This window comes from Tachyglossus aculeatus, chromosome 16, assembly GCF_015852505.1.
Source record: "Tachyglossus aculeatus isolate mTacAcu1 chromosome 16, mTacAcu1.pri, whole genome shotgun sequence".
Classification (NCBI taxonomy): Eukaryota; Metazoa; Chordata; class Mammalia; order Monotremata; family Tachyglossidae; genus Tachyglossus; species Tachyglossus aculeatus.
The window spans coordinates 4,529,063-4,550,173 of record NC_052081.1 but is presented as its reverse complement, the minus strand read 5'-3'; the positions used below and the strand labels follow the sequence as shown (position 1 = coordinate 4,550,173).

The 21,111-nt window shown below is 48.5% G+C and overlaps 1 protein-coding gene across 1 annotated transcript in view; it reads right to left on the bottom strand.

Annotated features, from left to right (window-relative positions):
* Window positions 1–20,691, bottom strand: part of POU2F1 (POU class 2 homeobox 1) — a gene marked incomplete at its 5' end in the record, with an annotated part of 63,191 nt that extends 42,500 nt beyond the window's left edge. Inside the window, 2 exons of the mRNA XM_038757990.1 lie at window positions 691–756; window positions 20,664–20,691. Coding sequence (XP_038613918.1) covers window positions 691–756; window positions 20,664–20,691 — 94 coding nt within the window. The remainder of the gene's footprint in view (window positions 1–690; window positions 757–20,663) is intronic.
* Between the last annotated feature and the right edge of the window lie 420 nt (window positions 20,692–21,111).

Genomic DNA, 21,111 nt, shown 5'->3' with positions numbered 1-21,111 from the left:
ACATTTCCTACTTAATGCCTGTCTCCCCCTCAAGACTGTCGGCTCGTTGTGGGCAGGGAACACCAGTCGTGTCAGAAGGTCAGGGGTTCTAATCCCGGCTCTGCCACCTGTCTGCTGTGTGACCTTGGACAAGTCACTTCAGTTCCCTGTGCCTCTGTCCCCTCATCTTGTGAAAGAGGATTGAGGCTGTGAGTCCTATGTGGGACAAGGACTGCATCCAACCCAATTACCCTTCGAACGGGGCCTGGCTCATAGTAAGCGCTTAACGAATACCACAATTATTATTATTAGTGGTAGAGCGCTCCTTTTCCCCAGAGACTTTATTATAGCCCTTTGTGAACGTTCATCTGTCTGGCGAGTGTGACAATTAATGTTCAAATGAGGAGACAGACCACTTAGGTGGTCAGTCTATCAAAATGGTTGTATTTATTGAGTGCTTACTGTGTGCAGAGCACTGTACTAAGCGCTTGCGAGGGTCCAATGCAATAGAGTTGGGGGACATGTTCCCTGTCCACAACGAGCTGACAGAACCACAGAGAGAAGAGCAACATGGCTGGCTCTTGTGGAGAACCACACATTGAAACACGTAAACGGGTATTAACTACAAATAAATATAATTATAGATAATTCTGAGTCCTTCCTTTCCTTCCTTTCCCTTCCTTCTTTCCTTCCTTCCTTCTCATTTCCTACCTGTGCTGCTGTCCCCGCTCTCCATCGACGGTTTACTGCTTTCTGACGGATTGTTCATTCTCGAGTCTGCGACAGAACAGAAGCAATACGAGTAAGCTCAAAAGCTTGGGAAGAGGCCTTCCGGATCACCTTTATTAATAACAAGAATGATAACTGTAGTATTCGCTAAGCGCTTGCTTTGTGCTAGGCGCGGCCTAGGTGCTGGGGTAGAAAGGAGATAATTCGGTTGGACACGGTCACCATCCCACAGGAGCTCCCAGTATTTATCACCATTTCCAGATGCGGAAACCGAGGCCCAGAGAACTGAAGCGACTTGCCCGCTGTCCCACGGTGGACAAGGGGCAGAGCCGGGAATAGAACCCAGGTCCCTCTGATTCCCAGGCTCGTGCTCTTTCCGCGAGGCCCCTTTGCAAACGAAGCCAAGGATCACAGGTCCAAAAGCTAATTTTCTTCAGGGAATCACCAGGAAACACACACATATATGCACGCGAAGCACCGTGAGAATTTGGAAGACATACACCTAATCAGACTGTCAAAGAAAAGGATCACGCTGCTCTGCGTGCCACCTCTCCCAATATCTCTCAAAGAAGAAACCATCTTTGGGGTCTTTGGAAGAGCTTTATAGAAACTTAATAAACACCGTCTGGCAGATCCATGCCGAGGAGCCCTATTTGAAAAGGAGAGGGGGGACTGTCACATGAACGAAGGAAAAGGACGGGCGCAGCGTGGCGTAGTGGGTAGAGAACGGCACTGAAAGTCAGAAGGACCTGAGTTCTAATCCCGCCTCTGCCACTTGTCTGCTTGTCTGCTGCTCCCCCTCTCCCCCCTCATCCCCCTCTCCATCCCCCCATCTTACCTCCTTCCCTTCCCCACAGCACCTGTATATACGTATATATGTTTGTACATATTCATTACTCTATTTATTTATTTATTTATTTATTTTACTTGTACATATCTATTCTATTTATTTTACTTTGTTAGTATGGTTTTGTTCTCTGTCTCCCCCTTTTAGACTGTGAGCCCACTGTTGGGTAGGGACTGTCTCTATATGTTGCCAATTTGTACTTCCCAAGCACTTAGTACAGTGCTCTGCACATAGTAAGCGCTCAATAAATACGATTGATGATGATGATGATGACGTTGGGTGACCTTGGGCAAGTCACTTCAATTCTCTGTATCTCAGTTACCTCATCTGTCAAAAGCAGGGATTAAGACTGGAAGCCCAATGTGGGACAGGGACTGCGTCCAACCTAATTACCTTGTCTCTACCCTAGCACTCAGTACACTGCCTGGCACAAAGTAAGCGTTTAACAAGTACCACAATTCATTCATTCATTTGGCCGTATTTACTGAGCACTTACCATGTGCAGAGCACTGAACTAAGCTCTTGGGAAAGTACAATACAGGAATAAAGACAGACAATCCCTGCCACGGTGACCTCACAGTCTAGAGGGGCAGTGAGCTTTGAGCTCACAATTATTATTCCTCTTCCTAAAATTCCCTTTAGCGGAAAGAAACTCGCCTGAAAACCCAGCTTCAGGAACGCGCAATGCCCGAGCCAGCGTCGAGTTGGGTTTTGGCCACCGCGGGCGGTAATTTAACCATGAGGAGAGACGGAAGGAGCTGCCACACTCTGGAGGGGGCAACTGACATCTGGACCCCGAATGGTTTGAATAATCAAGATCGGGCCTGGATCTCAATGCCCCCGCCGCCCCCAAATCTTGGGGTCCCGTCCCCAGCGCCCCCCATTTTGCAGTCAGAGCAGAAGCAGGTGGTTTCGCCTCCACGAAATCAGCCTCAAACAGGAAAGGGCCAGAGGGGCACGAGAGGCTCCACAGAGTCAGTCGGACCATCTCGCCTCCTGACGCCTGCGCTGGGCTTCTTCCCCCCTCACACTATACCTCTGGCTGGCTTCAAATTAGGCTGAGGCCAAATTCTGAAAGGCTGCATCTTCACTTGGTTGGCAATCCCTACAGTAAGGCGCGCGGCAATCCGCCCCCGAGCCTTGATCCGTAGGAATAAAAGCAGCGTGGCTTAGTGGCTACGACACGGGCCTGGAAATCAGAAGGACCTGGATTCTAATCCCGGGATCCTCCACCCATCTGATGGGTTGGGCCAGTCACTCAACTTCTCTGGGCCTCAGTTACCTTACCCGGAAAATGGGGATTAAGAGTGTGAGCCCCATGTGGGACAGGGACTGTTTCCAACCTGATTAACTTGCATCTGCCCCAGCACTTAGACCACAGTAAGCACTTAACAAGTACCATAATAATAATAACTATTATTATTATAATCTTGTTTCCCGAACCAGGGGACCACAGAGTACTGCTCTTGAATTTGTCGAGTGCTTTTATTTTCCAAAGTTCTTCCGCATCGCTTATCTCATTTAATCGCCACGCTTACCCCTGTGAGGAAGGGAGTTCATCATTCCTGATATTTATTGAACACTTTTACTGTACGCGGAGCACTGCGCAAAGCGTTAGGGGGAGTCTGATGTAACAGAGTCGGAAGACACGTTCCCTGCCCAGAGTGGGCTTACAGTCTGGGGCTGGGGGCACGACCGACATTTAAGTATAAATGTGGCTAGTACTCTCCTTGTTTTACAGATGAAGAGTCTGGAGCAAAGAGAGCTTATGAGCACCTCCAAGTCACCCAGCAGGCCAGCAGCTGAGGACTGGGAACCAGATTTCCCGAATCCCAGATCCTTTCCGCTAGACAACTCTAGAAAACCCACTGATTTGCTGGGCTTCTTCCACAGAGACGCTGATTTAAAACTAGACTGTAATCTCCTTAAGGGTAGACATCATCTCTACCAACTCTATAGCATTGTCCTCTCCCAGGAACTTAGCACAGGGTTACTACACGGGAGTCATCATCATCAATCGTATTTATTGAGCGCTTACTATGTGCAGAGCACTGTACTAAGCGCTTGGGAAGTACAAATTGGCAACATATAGAGACAGTCCCTACCCAACAGTGGGCTCACAGTCTAAAAGACCCGGGGCTTTGGCCTGGGTCAGATGCAGACACAACTCTGAGCAATTTTGGTGGTGCTTCTGTGTGTTTTTTCTGTTTCTGTTTTGTTTTCCTGGGGCGGCTTGATGGCCTCTCTTACCCCTCCCTGAGAGATTTCCTGATCTTATTCAGAGCCCGGGGCCAACACCCCTCTGTGCGTACCATCTGTAAGCCTGGCCGTTGAAGCCAGCTCTCGGGATTGAAAGCAGCAGGTGGGCTGCTACAACTGGCTCCTTGGGAGGTCCAGGGGCGGGAGGGGGGGAGATTTTGCCCACCCCCCACCCTACCCCCCGGCTCCTACCCCATCCTGGTTGAGAGATCCACAGGGAGGGGGGTAAATGAGAGGTGGGCCCAGCCCCGCTCGGCCCTCGGCCGAGGCGGGAAAAAACGAAAAGGGGAAGCGGGTAAAATGCCCGGGGGAGCAAACGTGTAAGCAGCGTGGTTTAGTGGATAACAGCTCGGGCCTGGGTTCTAATCCAGACTCTGCCACTTGTCTGCTGTGGGACCTTGGGCGAGTCGCTTCACTTATTTGGGACTCATTTACCTCATATGTAAAATGGGGATAAGAGTGTGGGACAGGGACTGTGTCCGACCTGATTAACTTTCATCTACCCCAGCGCTTCGAACAGTGCTTGGCACATAGCAAGCACTTAATAAGTAGTATTATTATTCGCTTACTGCAAGACACATTACAGGGGAGAGGGTGGGCAAGGTCTTGGGTGTCAGGGGCTTACAGGGTCTAACCCTCCGAGGTGACAGCCCTAATTTAGAATGGGAACCCCCTTACCCCCAGACAGGGACCCCCATGTCTAATTTTTTTTTGAATGGTATTTGCTAAACCTGTATATATGTATATATGTTTGTACATATTTATTACTCTATTTATTTATTTATTTTACTTGTACATATCTATTCTATTTATTTTATTTTGTTAGTATGTTTGGGTTTTTTTTTCTCTGTCTCCCTCTTTTAGACTGTGAGCCCAATGTTGGGTAGGGACTGTCTCTATATGTTGCCAATTTGTACTTCCCAAGTGCTTAGTACAGTGCTCTGCACATAGTAAGCGCTCAATAAATATTATTGATTGATTGATTGATAAACCTTTACTATGTGCCAGTCACCATACTAAGCACTGGGGTAGACTCAAGCTGATCAGGTTGGGCACGGTCCTTGTCCCACATGGGGCTCACAGTCTGAACCCCCATTTTACAGATGAGGGAACTGAGACCCAAAGAAGCGAAGTGAATTCCCCAAGGTCTCGCAAAGCAAGCAAGTGGCGGAGTTGGGACTGTCAGGCCCGGATTCTAACCACCAGACCACGCTTCTTCTGGAGGCCACAGGTCTAATTCTCACCGGTGTATTCCCTCCCAGCGCTTAGTACAGTGCTCTGCTTTGGAAATACCATTACTAACCTCCCTCACTAACATTTCTGGGGGAACTGCAGGTTCATTGGCAAGGGATGGTGGCTAGGGACAGACTGATAAACGGCTACTGCCTAAAGCACGGACCAAAATGTATTTTATTAGGAGCAATAGAAGCCAAGAAAAATGCACAGATAGTGGATAGAACCCAGGCCTGGCAGTCGAAAGGTCTTAGGTTCTAATCCCAGCTCTGCCCCTTGACAGCTGGGTGACCTTGGGTAAGTCACTTGGCTTCTCTGGGCCTCAGTTACCTCATCTGGAAAATGGGGACTGAGACTGTGACCTCATGTGGGACAGGGTCCAACCCGATTTTGCTTATATTCACCCCAGCACTTAGTACAGTGCCTGACACACAGTGAGCGCTTAAATGCCACAATTATTATTATTATTGTTGTTGTTGTTATGCCCCAGCTGGAATCTGGCCTCTCTGAAGACACATTTCCTCTACATCTCTGTCAGTGACCAAGTGGGGAATTGGCAAAGCTGCCTCACGTTCCTGAGCAAAGTCATTCTGAGTCTGAAAGTCAACGGGCTGAATGTCGCCTCCCGTAAAACATGGAAACGGCCTTAGCGTGGATGGATGGTCAAACAGTCCTGAGTAGAACTCAAACGCCCCACTGGAACCAAACCAGTGCCTGAAAAGAGACACCTACAGATCCGAGGAGCCATTTGCAAGCTGCGGGGGGAGTGATTTAACCCGCCGCCTATCACGGAGGCAGATCTTCTCCGTGCCTCAGTTACCTCATCTATAAAATGAGGATGAAGACTGTGAACCCCACGTGGGACAACCTGATTACCTTGTATCCCCCCGCCAGCGCTTAGAACAGTGCTTTGCACATAGCAAGCACTTAACAAATGCCATTATTATTATTATTATTATCTTGGCACCGACTGACAAGCGGCTACTGGCGTCTCCGGCATCAAAGTTGGCGCTGAGCAGTGACGGCAATGGCAACAATTCACCCTGAGGGCTCCACCTCGCTTTAAGACTCTAAGATTCAGGGTTAGATCCGGGGACCACTTCACAGTGGGTCTAACACACACCCGCTCTTACGATATGAATGTAGATATTACATATATACGGATCTATATATAATTAGGTACACTCGTTCCTACCTATATGCAAACGCAGTCCGATATAGCTGACGCCCTGTTTCGGAGTGGATGTGGGGCTCTCGGCACCCCGCAAAAACCACCCAACACAAAAAGCCTATGTCAAGTTTTCACCTTCGACGACCGAAGAGGCCGGCGGGCCTATTTCCAAAGCAAAAATATTACCCCCCACCCCGGCCCTCCCCATTGGTTCTCATTTAAGATCGAACATCCTTATTGAACGCGGGCGGGGAGAGAGAGGAAAGAGGGGGGCGGTTCTCTGAACCAGAAGATCTGGGGGCGACGGGGGGGACGGGGGTGGAGGGAGGGTCTCGGTCGGGAGGGAGGCGATACGGTACATCAGCCGCGCGGGCCTCTTCCAGCTCCCGTCTGCCCGTACCCCCCTCTTCATCCGCACCCCCCTATTTCCATATTTAACGCTCCGAGGAGAGAGGCCGGCTCCGGTACCCACCTAGGATGTAGTCGCCGCAGGCCAGCATGGTGGTGGGATCCGCTCCCGGGTTGGATCATCCAAAGGGAAGGAAGAAAGACGACGGGGCTTTGGGGAGTTGGGGGGTGGCGGGGTGGGGGGGACTATTTCTCACAAATCTTCGTTATCGCTCTACAGCAGAGCCAGAAAGGGATGGGGGTGGGAGGGGGGAGGGGAAAGGGGGTGAGGGGAAAGCGGGGGTCGGGGAGAGAAGCGAAATTCAACTTCGGTTACACCATAGCAATCTTCAACTGAATAAAAGAAACTTCAGTTGCTCCGTGGAGTTTTAGTCTCTCCGACGGGCTGGGGCTGACATCGTCAAGGCAACTAAAGCGTGAAAAGTTCCCCTTTTGGTAATAAAATAGAAACAAAGATTGCAGCTGGCAGTTTCCATAATGAAGCTTAATCAGTATGCGCCTGATTAGGGCCTTATGCAAATCTCCCCTCGTTAGCACAGCAGCCAGTGCTTTGAAGTCCGGGGAACGATTCATTTGCCGGGCACCCCAAAAGCGCTCCCTGCATAATTTCAACGGCGGTATAAATATTTATCGGCTCGTTTGCATATTAATTGGCAAATAAAATGATCTCCCCAGTGCCTGCGGAACGATTAGGGGGATGGAATAAGGTGGCCTGGCTCCTCCGCCCGGACTAGGGACGGGGGAGAGACGGAGTACGGTTCAGATGCCGCCGCGGTGACGCGGACAAATTGGGGGCGACTCGATGGACTTAAGCAACCTTTTATCTTATTCCTGCTGGCAATGGTGACTTGGCGGAGAAAGGGGATTTGCAAAGGGCTCTCTACCCCATCCAAATAATCCCCCAGAAACAATCAGCCAGGGAGACGGAAAGCACAGGGCCGTCGAGATGGTCCTTTTCGCCTGTCTGGTTGGAGCTCGCCGAACGTTAGTGCCATTCATTCATTCACTCGGATTTATTGAGCACTTACTGTGTGCAGAGCACTGGACTGCCATGAGAGAAGCCCGCTTAAAATCAGAGGGGTGATGCGGGCGATGGGAAAACGGGGCGGGCCCATTTTTAAAAAAGAAATCATCGGGATGGAGTCGACGGCCCCCCTAATGACAACCGCACATGGCGCTCACGGTTTTAATCCCCGCTTTACAGCTGAGGGAACTGAGGCCCGGAGAACTGAAGTGACTCACCCAAGGTCACGCAGCATGCCAGTGGCGGAGCTGGGAGCCTTCTGATGGCCGGGCCAGGGCTCTCTCCGCTACAACGTGCCGCTTCTCTCCTTGGGGACGGGGAATGTGTCTGTGAACTCTGGGTAGGGATGAGTTAAATTGGGTCGGACACTGTCCGCGTCCCGCCTGGGGCTCATGGTCTAAATAAGAGGGAGAACAGTTCCTGAATCCCCATTCGAGAAGCAGCGTGACTCACCTGGAAAGAGTATACAGCCTGTGGAGCCAGAGGTCATGGGTTCAAATCCCGGCTCCGCCAATTGTCAGCTGTGTGACTTTGGGCAAGTCGCTTCACTTCTCTGTGCCTCAGTTACCTCATCTGTAAAACGGGGGTGAAGACTGTGAGCCCCCCGGGGGACAACCTGATCACCTTGTAACCTTCCCAGCGCTTAGAACAGTGCTTTGCACATAGTAAGTGCTTAATAAATGCCACCATTATTATTATTATTTGACGGCCAAGGAAACCGAAGTCCAGGGAAGTGAAGTGACTTGCCCGCGGCCACGCGGCAAGCAGCTGACAGCTCCAGGATTAGAACCCAGGTCTTCCAACTCCCGGGCCCCTTGCTCTTTTTGCTAGGCCACGCTGCTTCTCTGTAGTACCCTCCCAAGCGCCTAGCACAGTGCTTTGCACCCAATAAGCCCTCAATAAATATCGCTGATGGATTGCGAGAGATCAGGAATTCATTAGCTCCTCACCCATGGTGGGCACAGGGGTGGCTTACTCAGGTCAGTCAGTCAGGCAACCACATTTATTGAGCGCTTACTCGTACATATTTACTATTCAATTTATTTTGTTAATGATGTGCATTTAGCTTTAATTCTATTTGTTCTGATGACTTGACAACTGTCCACATGTTTTGTTATGTTGTCTGTCTCCCCCTTCTAGACTGTGAGCCCGTTGTTGGGTAGGGACCGTCTCTATATGCTGCCGACTTGGACTTCCCAAGAGCTTAGTCCAGTGCTCTGCACACAGTAATCGCTTAATAAACACGACTGAATGAATGAATGAATGAATGCAGAGCACTGTATTAAGCGCTTGGGGAGAGTCCCACAAAACAATCAACAGACATTTCCTGCCCACAACAAGCTTGCAATCTAGAGGTCCTGTCCTGTTGATCGACCGCAAGGGAAGGGGGGTGCAGTGCCCACTTTTAATGGGCAGACATGAGGAGGCTCGTGCGGCAAAGCGTGGCATGGTGGCAACCTGATGACCTTCTTGACCTGGTCCTCGGCACAGAATAAGCAATCGAATCAGTCGATCGATGGTACGTACTGAGCACTTCCTGTGAGTGGAGCCCTGTACGGAGCGCTTGGAAGAGAACGACGTAAACGATTCGGTAGGCACATTCCCTGCCTGCCAGGAGCTTCTAGTCCACAGGGAGAGATGGTCGTTAAAATAAACTATGGCTACGGGCACCTCGCTTTCCATTACCACACACTTTATCATCATCGCCATTGTCAATGGTATTTATTGAGCGCTTACTGGGTGCCAAGCACTGTACTGAGTGCTTGGGAGGGTCCAATACAACAGATCTGCCAGATACGTTCCCTGCCCGCAACGAGCCTGACGTTATGGTGAAAAAGCCCACCTCTCGGGGAAAAAACATCTGAATTCTGTCGTTTTCTGGACTTCTTGGCCCCCAAGTCTCCTTTTTCCGAGGAGATAGAGCACACCTCAAAAACAACAGAGGTTTGCCGAAGCACGAGGCTCAGAAATCCATGATCGCGCTTTCCCAGCGCAGTAAAATGTCATTTCCTACACGCGGTGGGAAAGTTCTACCACGAGGCATTTCAGTTTGACAGGCGTGACCTTCACAAACACATACAGTTTGGGCTTCCCGGCTCCATGATTAATAACCGCGCCAAGTGGTCGGCTTCGCTCTTGGCCTGGTTCTGTATCGCAAGCCAGCCCCGCTACCTGGGATCATCATCATCGTTACTGTCATTGCTGTCAACGGTATAGACTGCTGGCCTACGTACTGGACGTTTTATGATGCAGGTACTTGGGGAAATCACCAGAAGAAGTAAGAGACACCACCCCTGCCCTCAAGGGGCTCAGAATCGGAGCTGAAAAGAAAAATCGATTCGAACCCAGGTACTTCTGACACCCAGGCCTGGACTCTACCCATTAGGCCAAGCTGCTTGAGGAACGAAAACCACCACCATTCACTAAATTTCTACCAAACTTTCTTAGAACTGCAAATTTCTATGGACACTCAACCCTACCTAGACAGCAGGAGCTACTTTATAACAACTTATTTAATGTATATTAGACTGAAAGCTCGTTGTGGGCAGGGAACTTGTCCACCAACTCTGTTCTATTATTCTCCCCCAAGGGCTTAGCACAGTGCTCTACACACAGTGAAGGCTCTATACCAATGACTGACTGATTAAATAATTGCAACTGTCCAGAGTGAGGCTCTAAGTCTCTTTCACAGTAATGCAAAATCCAGTCAAATGCCTTACTGCCTGACACTCTTAATAGAATTAATAATTATGGTATTTGTTAAGCACTTACTATGTGCCAGGCCCTCTTCTAAGGACTAACAAGTCCAATTAACCACTCTAAACTGCAGGTGCCTTTTGCTGAAGAGATGAGTCAGGCAACATATAACGCTGAGCTACTGTGAGGTTGGGTGATCAATATGCAGACTCATACGGGGGGAAAAATGTGAAATCTCAGCTAACAGAATGAACTTGAAATGGTACTTCGATAAACGATCCTTAGGAGAAATCGGTGTTCCCCTCTCCCATTTGCTTTCTGACGCAGGGTGACTTCAGAGTTGTCATCATAATCATCATCATAATAATAGTTGGATTTGTAAGCTTTTAATAGAAGAGTTTTAGAGAAGCAGGGTGGCTCAGTGGAAAGAGTGCAGGCTTTGGAGTCAGAGGTCATGGGTTCAAATCCCGACAGCCATTTGTCAGCTGTGTGACTTTGGGTAAGTCACTTAACTTATCTGGGCCTCAGTTACCTCATCTGTAAAATGGGGATTAAGACTGTGAGGCCCCCCCACCCAGTGCTTAGAACGGTGCTTGGCACATAGTAAGCACTTAATAAATGCCATTATTATTATTATTATTATAGATGCCAAATACAAGGTAAGCAGATCAGATGCACAGTCCCTGCCCCAAATGAGGCTATCAGACTAAGCTAAAACTGTTTCCCTTCCTCGGCTTCTCTTTTCTCCACTTTGGCGTCCCGCGTCTCTCTGTCCCAAAAGGAGAAGGGTCGGTGAAAAAATAATGATAATCACTGTGGTGTTTGTTAAGCGTTTACCATGTGCCAGACACTGTTCTAAGCGCTGGGGTAGATCCAAGCTAATCAGGTTGGACAATGTCCCTGTCCAAGTTAATCAGGTTGGACAAAGTCCCTGTCCCGCATGGGGCTCACAATCGGAATCCCCATTTTACCTATCTGAGGCCCAGAGAAGTGAAGTGACTTGCTTAACTGAGGTCATCCAGCAGACAAGGGGCGGGGCGGGGCAGAGCAGGACTAGAACCCGCGACCTTCCGAATCCCAGGCCCGGGTTCTAATCACTAAGCAATGTTGAGCCACGGCTTCAGTTCCTAAGGGGAAAATGGGGCAGTGGGGCCAAGGTTAGGGAAGGTTAGGGAGTGTGGGAGCCAGAAGGACCTGGCTCCGCCACCTGTCTACTGTGTGACCTTAGGGAAGTCACTTCACTTCTCTGGGCCTCAGTTACCTCATCTGTAAAATGGGGATTAAGACTGTGAGCCCCACATGGGACAACCTGATCACCTTGTATCCCCCCAGTGCTTAGAACAGTGCTTTGCACACAGTAAGCGCTTAACAAATACCATCATTATTATTATTATTATTATGTGGGACAGGGACTGTGTCCAATTGGATCAACTTCTGTGTACCCCAGCAAACAATGCTTGGGACATAGTAAGCACTTCACAAGTACCATAAAAAGCAAAAGGTTAGATAGAAGCCACACCATAAAAGGAAAATCGCTCGCCACCTTTCCTCTGGTGAGTTCAAAACCCTTTCAAAGGATTTTAATATTACACCCTAGAAAATGTTTCACCGCCACCCCTTTTAAGAAATAAAATTCTATTTGGATGCTCCTTCTTTAAGCCCTCGGCAAAAAGGGGGTTCTTTAAACCTCCTTAATGCTTCTTTAAGCCTTTAGAAAGGCAGGAGATGGAAATGACGGTTTTCCAAGCGGCGACGAGGGCCTGCGGCCGGCCCGAGTGGCCACCACGGCATCTCGGGGCTGAGAGTCACCAACCCCCATCCCGGAACACCTGGGATGGAGCCCTGATGGCCCACAGAAACCCGCCCACCCACCCCGTCTCCCTCGGCCCGTGAGACCGTTTCCAAAATGACGGGCCCTTTCGAGCTGCCCGCCGCCTAATCTACCCTCTCCTTTTCTTCTTTAGAATTTCCCCAACTTAAATTGAATGCAAATAAGCCAGGTGTGGTCCTCAGAACGCCCATCGGCCCACGGTCCCTACTGCGTCCCCATGGCAACGGGCACAGCTGGCAACTGGAGGGAGGCTCCGTCGGCCCGCCGATTGGCTAGGAAAGTTTAAACCCTCGGTGAGGGAAATGCCAATTATGGTGCCTTGGTTAAAATAAAAAACAAAACACATATTACCACCCTCCCTGCAAAATCCTACCCCGCTTTGACAAGTACAGCAAAATACAGCCAAGTGCTGGTTGGTGGTCTCTGACCACCCTGGACCCAAAAGTTGACGGGCCTTCTGGTTGGCAGGGGAAGAGCAGCGGTTTTTAATGATAAAAGTAAATTTTGAAAAGTTTTTAATAATAGCTTGTATCTACCCCAATGCTTACATAGTAAGGGCTTAGCATGTACCATAATAATAATAAGAAGAATGATGGTATTTATTAAGCGCTTACTATGCTGTTTTAATTTACTAAGCGCTTACTATGTGCAAAGCACTGTTTTAAGCGCAGGGGAGGTTACAAGGTGATTAGGTTGTCCCACATGGGGCTCACAGTCTTCATCCCCATTTTACAGATGAGGTCACTGAAGCCCAGAGAAGTTAAGTGACTTGCCCAAAGTCACACAGCTGACAAGTGGCGGAGCCGGGATTTGAACCCATAACCTCTGACTCCAAAGCCCGGGCTCTTTCTACTGAGCCACGCTGCTTCTCTTATTATTCTCTTATCATCATTACTATGTATGTATCTATAAATTGTCTATGATAAATTATTCATTTCTATTAATGCCTGTGTTCCCCTCTAGGTAATAAGCTCATTGTGGGCGGGGAACGTGTCTACCAAACTCTCCCAATCGCTTAACACAGTGCTCGGCCCACGGTAAGCGCTCAAATACCATTGACAATGCAAGAAAGCAGTGTGTTTTAATGGTCAGAGCCTGGGCCTGGGAGCCGGGAGGACTTGGGTTCTAATCTCGGCTCTGCCACACATCTGCTGTGTAACCTCGGGCAAGTCGCTTCCCTCCTCTGGGCCTCAGTTACCTCATCTGTAAAATGGGGATTAGCCCCAGGTGGGACAGGGTTTGGGTCTGATGTGATTAACTTGCATCTACCCCAGTGCTTAGAACATAGCAAGGGCTAAACAAGAACCATTATCATCATTATTATTATTATTACGAGCACCCTGAAGACACCTATAATCGGTCAAGAACAACAAGGAGTGTGCATGCATGTATACACGCACACACACACAACACACACACACACACACACACACACACACACACACACACACACACAGAGCACATCAGTCTCCTCAGTTACCATTCCGAAAGAACTGTTGTCTTCCTCCCTCGCATCCCAGCAAGCCAGAAAACACACTGGTTCATTTGAAAGAGAATAATTATTTGCATGGGAGAGACTGGACTATGCATGTGGAAATGAGTTATGAATTTTATGGTTACAAAATTATAAAATTTATGGTAAGGCTCTGGGGTTCGGCAGTATTACCACCTTCACCCCTTACCTACAATCCCCTAATTCCCCACACCATGGAATGCAATTTATTTGCTGGCTTTGCCTTATTTCTGTTTCACTTCTCCATAAAGGCCCAAATTCTCCTACAATCAATGACCTGCCAGACTGCATTTCAAGCTAATGGGCAGGGCTTCAAATAACAATAATAATGATGGTATTTGTTAGGCGCTTACTATTTGCCATGCACTGTTCTAAGCGCTGAGGTAGATACAGGGTAATCAGGTTGCCCCACGTGGGGCTCACAGTCTTCATCCCCATTTTAGAGATGAGGGAACTGAGGCACAAGGAAGTGAAGTGACTTGCCCAGGGTCACACAGCAGACAAGTGGCGGAGCCGGGATTAGAACCCACGTCTTCTGACTTCCAAGCTCAGTCTTGCCACTAAGCCATGCCGCTTCTCTTTTAAAGCTGTTCCAAAGAAACAGCTGAGGTAGTGACATTCAAGTGACCAGAGACAGACAGAGACTTAATGGGATACAACCACTGGGAAAGTGAAATATGCCACAGGCTGTTGGAACTGGTGAATTGGCGCCAACTAAATCAAGAGTGTTCTGCAATTCGTTACGAAAAATACATGACTAAATCCGTTCGGCGTGGAGCTGGCAAAATTGACACACTTGGAAATACAAGGTAATTACATTTTAAGGTGTGTCGAATTAATAAAGCCCAGGTCAACTGGGGTGCATTTCAATTTATTGGTGCTAGATGGTTCCTAGAAGCAATTGATGAGCTGTCTTAAAATTAGACTGTCATTAAACCTAGTAAGATGGTACAAAAAAAAGGCGGGGGGGGGGGGGGCAAGAAGGGCTATTGGCTTTTTCTACCTGTTTATTTCACTGGTTTTTCCCTTCCCTTCCTTAAATTATAAGAGAAGATGTTTGACCCAGGGCATAAAAACGCTCGAGGCAGGGTTTTAATTCGGGGAAGTGCCCATATCTCAATTTCTAGCTCAATAAACTTCCAGTGAATAGTTGATTCTTGATGGAAAGAGAAATCCAGGTGCAAATCCCAAGGTTAAAAGGTTAATCAAGTGGGTTCTTGCCACTCCATCAATTCAATGGCTTGTCATTTGGTTTTGCTTAACCCTGAATAAAATGAATACCCCGAAAACAAAAGGGGATTTTAGAATGTGATCCGTTTAGGAGAGAAAGAAGCCCCTCGTCCAAAGCGACCAAAGCCATCCATAACTAATAATTATTTCGATCCACCCACCCGCGTGGACTGGATTCAAACACGTTAATACTCTGAGGTCACCGCTTCGGTGACAGACGCATCCTCTGAATGGATAGTCTTTTCCCTCGGCCGTTTGGACCGGGTACCAAAACTCTGAGCAGGGATCGTCCATCTTTAGAAAAAGAAAAAAAAAAAGGCTTCTTGACCCCACAGTGTGACTGGGATTCTGTTTTCATTATCTTTATCTGAAAGGCCCTCAAACGCAACCTCCTCCCAGGAGTCAGTTTACCTCCCTCGGGTGGGAAGAACGCTGAACTGAACCTGCCGGATATTTCAAATCTTCGCCTGAGAACTTGGGAGCGGGTCAAGAAAAGGAAGGGCTAAAAGTTTGGAGATCAGGAAAGGCTGAGGGAACTGCGACTATTTCACTGAGTCAGTCAGTCAGTTGTATTTATTAAGCGCTTACTGTGTGCACGGCACTGTACTACGTGCTTGGGCGAGTACATTGAAACAATAAACAGGCATATTCCCTGCCCACAGTGGGGTTCTGGAATAATAACTGTGGACTTTGCTAAACTCACTCTGTGCCAAACACTACTGTTGTACCGGGCTCTCCCAAGTGCTTACTACAGTGCTCTGCATGCAGTCAGCGCTCAATTCATTCATTCATTCATCCAATCGTATTTACTGAGCGCTTACTGTGTGCAGGGCACTGTACTAAGCGCTTGGAAAGTACAATTTGGCAACAGATAGAGATAGTCCCTACCCAACAACGGGCTAAATACCACTGACTGACTGAGTTACCAGGTGGAAGATGGGGTCCACGGTTTCCGCGGTCCTACTCCGACGAGGATGGACAGGGAGAGGAAACAGGTGCTTCCACCGGGCTCTGCACAGTGCTCTGCACAGGGTAATAATAATAATAATCCCCATTTTCCAGATGAGGTAACTGAGGCCCAGAGAAGTGAAGTGACTTGCCCAAGGTCACACAGCAGACAAGTGGCAGAGCTGGGATTAAGACTCACGACCTTCTGATTCCCAGGCCCGTGCTCTATCCACTATGCCACACACCTAGCTCTGTTCGGACCTACACTGAGCAGATAAAGTGGTTTTGGGTTTTTTCTTTTTAATTTTAATGGTATTTGTTAAGTGCTCACTCTGTACCAGGCACTGTACTAAACGCTCGAGTAGACATAAGCTGATCGGGTTAGAGGCAATCCCTGTCCCACATGGGGCTCACGGTCTTAATCATCATCATATTTGTAATGGGAGCTTGTTGTGGGCAGAGAATGTGTCTGTTTATGGTTGTTTGGTCCTCTCCCAAGAGCTTAGGACAGTGCACTGCACACGGTAAGTGCTCGATAAATACGACTGACTGACTGAACGAATGAAAGGGCGGAAAGAGTGGGTGTTTAACCATGGAGTGGCAAAAATGTGGTAGAAAGTACTCTAGCATTACCCACACCATTCATTCAATCGTATTCATTGAGCGCTTACCACGTGCAGAGCACTGTACTACGCGCTTGGAAAGTACAATTCAGCAACAGATAGAGACAATCCCTGCCCAACAACGGGCTAGCACCAGGCTGCCAATGTTCTTTGTGGAGAGGGAGAAACTACTATTGGAAGATGAGAATGGAAAACGAGCAGCCCTTGGGCGTCCCGTGAAGACTGGTAAGAAAAATCAGTGATCGGTGGAGAGTTTTGTGAGAAAGACTTTTGTCAAGAAATCCCTCTCCGAGGAAAGCTGGCTTTTAATTGTAGGGGATTGGGCCATGTTGGTACTGACAGTTCAACGGAGGTCCTGGAGTTCATTGTTTGTAGCTCCCTTTCTGTCACCCAGTTTCCTGACAGGCTATCTAAGGTTTTGTTCCCTCCTTCCCCCGTCTTTGTATTTTGGGTTGTGAAGAGTGGGTGGAAATCCAAATAGTTACCTATAATACAAGACTTTTCCATCTCGAGAAGGTCCTGGGCTTGAATAACAAGCGCCCGCTGCCTTACACAAATCGCTCTTTCAAACAGTCACACACTGTCAATTCAGTTACGGAGGCACCCAGAAGCCCTCACAGTTATGATTTCGATTTGACGTGCAGTAATTTCTGGATGACGAAGTTGCACGGAACTCGTAACCGGGCACGCGTTTCGTTGTCGCGTAAACTCGATGAAGTGGGACATTCTTAAATCATTTAGATGCTTATCAGATGAGTTACAGTTCTATTGGGCCAAAAATCTTTTTTCTTTGAACTCTGAAACCTGCACTCAACGAGTCACTTAGGTGCAAGATTTAAAATGAATAATCTGTCAGCCAGATGGCAAGTGGCGATGACAGATCCATGTGGCATCAGAGCACAGAGAAGCGAATGCCTTCTTTTTCCCACTAGACTGCAAGCTCGCTCTGGGCAGGGAACATGTCTGCTAACTCCGGTGTACTGTGCTCTCCCAAGCGTGTAAAACACAGCTCTGTCCAGAGTAAGCTTTCAATACACACCGTCGATTGATTGACTGGCGTGGGTGGAGGGAGGGGGACAGGGCCCGGACCACCGCCCCAGGGCGAACGGTCATCGCGTAAACTAGGTTTGGGGCCCGCTGAGGAGGACTCCTGAGAAATTAAGCCAAATAAACCCACCAGACGGTCTCCTTCCAGGTCTGCCTATGGTGGCAAATGAAAAAGCAAAACAATGGGCGGATGCGTCTCGGGCGTTCAGACAGAGAAGGTGGTTTCAATGCGTTTCGATCGGCGGGGGCCACATTTACATCCTATTCTTTTAGGAGCAAACAGCAAGAAAATAACTTACCTGCCCTCACCCTGCAGACACGGAAGAATCTAGTCCTTTAGCTAGCCCACAAACCATTAAAACACGCCACATACACATACACACACACAATATTGATTGAAGGCTGCCCTGCAGGACATCCCGGAGCTCAGTATAGTGCCTGTCACATAGTAAGCTCTTAACAAATACTACAATTATTATACTAATCGTTAGGCGGGGATCTGCTAACACCCTCCGCCTTTGGCGCTACCAAGCAATGGCATTTATTGAACGCTTCCTGTGGGCAGGGTGCTGGACTAAGCGCTTGGTAGAGGACGACACAATGTGCTCTGCACACAGTAAGCGCTCAATAAATACGGTTGAATGAATGAATGAATGGAATTAGCAGATGTGTTCCCTGATCATAATGAGCTGACAGTCGGGAGGGTCTAGGAACCAATGATGAATGGATCCAAATAATAATACTTTCCAAGCACTTAAGCACTATGCTCTGCACACAGTAAGTGCTCAATAAATACGACTGAATGAATGAATAATAATTATTAATAACAATAATAATAATAATAATAATTGTGGTATTTGTTAAGTGCTTATTATGCGCCAGGCAATGTACTAAGCTCTGGGGTGTGGGGGGGGAGATACAATTTGTTGTTGAACTGTACTTCCCAAGCACTTACTACAGTGCTCTGCACACAGTAAGCGCTCCATAAATACAAGTGAATGAATGAATAAATACAAGCAAATCTAACTGGACCACCTGGGGCTCCCCAAATCCCTCTGGAACCCCCTGGTATTTGAAAAAAAGGTGAACAATGACCTGGTGAGCTCTTTCCTGGTTTGACTAATAGCCCTGATACTAACAATAATAATAATAATACTTGTTAAGTGCTTTCTATGTGCCAAGCACTGTTCTAAGCACTAGGGATAATACAAGTTAATGAGACTGGACACAGTCCCTGTCACACATGGGGCTAATACTCTTATCTCCATTATACAGATGAGGTAACTGAGGCCCAGAAGTGAGGTGACTTGCCCAAGGCCACACACAGAAGACATGTGGGAGAGCTGGGACTAAAACCCAGGTCCTTCTGACTCCTAGGTTAGCTGGAATTTGGCTAAAATCAGCCGGATGGCCTCGACAAAAAATAATCAGCTCTTTTTCCACAGCGGGCGGCCAAGCTTTGCAATCGTTGCCGTTACTCATTCGGCTGTTGCTCCGTTACATTTCCCAGCCTAAACAGAAAAGGTTTATGACCAATAAATATGCCCATCTTGCGGTGTTGGTAACAAAGATATTTTTCTGATTGCTACAGGCTTAAATGACCGAAACCTCAAGCGAGTTTAATGACTGCCATGGAAAAAGAAAAAGTGGGAGAGGCATCATCATAATAATAATGATGATAATAATAATAATAATATGGTTTTTGTTAAGCACTTGCTATGTGGATACAAGCAAATCAGGTTGGACACAGTCCCTGTCCCACGTGGGGACCACAGCCTCGATCCCCATTTTCCAGATGAGGTGACTGAGGCCCAGAGACGTGAAGTAACTTGCCCAAGGTCACACAGCGCACAAGAGGCGGTGCTGTGATTCCCAGGCCCAGGCTCTGGTCATGACGCCTCGCTGCCGCCGGCCAATTTGGAACCAGGGCTGTTTGAGCAAAAACATCTGACTGGGGGCGAAAGGGACGGAAGGTAGCCGCCTCCTTTTGCGTCTTTCCCGCGACGGAACCAAAACAGGAGGTGACTTTCGAGTCAGGCCCGCGTGCTCAGAAAGATGCTTCGGGGCATCCAAGTCAACGCTCTCCCAATTACCTAAATAAAACTAATTTCTAAAAGAGCAACCCCAACGGCTCTGAAACAGTCTCCGACCTCCCCTTTCAAGCACAACGCTGGTCGGTATTTTCACTGAATAAAATGAGAGGTGCCAGACCTCCCTTTAAAAGGCAGCTTTCAGGGTACTTGTTCCGACTTTTCTGTAATTTTGACTGCACAAAGCAGAGGACAGACCAGAAAGGAAAAAAAAACAAATGCAGCTTGGCTGAAAGCGTAACAACCTGACTCACTAATAGGATACATTCAAAAGTGGGCATTTTTCCACCTTCGCCCTGAGAGCAGTCCGGTTGGGAAAAAAAAGCTAAAAGCGTCCTAAATGGTCCTCGCGATGAAATCTCTGAGAAATAGTCCAATCTCGAATGCTGTGCGGCTTTGCTCTCAATCAACCAACCAAACAGTGGTATCTATTGAGCGCTTACTGTGTGCAGGGCGCTGGACTGAGCGCTTGGGAAGAGTCCAATACAACTCGGGTAGGAGACACTTGCCCTGACTGCAAAGAGCTTACAGTCCAGAGGAGACACACATGAACAAAAGAAAGTAATAATGTAGTCTTAAATGCTTAAATGCTGGGCTCTTCCCGACAGATCCCTTTCGTTTCCCTATTTTCGCTCACCTTTGGTTATCTTTCCTGGCCGGCAAGTACAGCAAAAACCGGGAAGTTGTGGACAGGGAATGTGTCTGTTTATCGTCATACTGAACTCTCCCAGGCGCTTAGTACAGTGCTCTGCACAAAGTCAGCGCTCAATAAATACGGTGGCGGGGGCGGGGGGGTGTCCCCCTTGCATGACTAAGTTAAGGCCAATGTTGAAGTGCGTACAGAGAGTTGGGAGCTTGATAAGCGCCACGTGCCAAGCGCTGCACTGAGCGCCGGAGTGGGTATGACATCATCTGGCCGGACACAGTCCCTGTCCCACACGGGGCGTGCGGTCTAAGCGGGAGACAAAACGGGGAGGGGAATCCCTATTTGCAACTGATGAGGAAACTCAGCCCGGGGCAGGTAAGTGACTTACCCAAGGTCACGCGGCGGGTAAGCGGCAGAGCCGGGATTAGAACCCACGTCCTCTGAGCCCCGGGCCCGGGCTCTTCTCCCGCCAGGGTACGTTGCTTCATCGATACAGCCTCCATTCTCCCTTCTCCGCCAAGATCACCCAATCCCACTGCCAGGGGCAAATCAACCCATCAATCAATCAGTCAGTGATATTTATTAAGCGCTTACTATATACTGAGCACCGTACTAAGCGCTCGGGAGAGTACAACACAGAATTACGACCTAGTGGCAAGAGCACGGGCTCGAGAGTCGGAGGAGATCGTCCTAATCCCGGCTCCGCCACGTCTCTTGCATGACCTTGGGCAAGGCACTCCACTCCTCTGGGCCTCAGTTGCCTCATCTGGAAAATGGGGATTAAGATTGTGAGCCCCATGTGAGACGTGGACTGTGTCCAACCAGAGAAGCAGCGT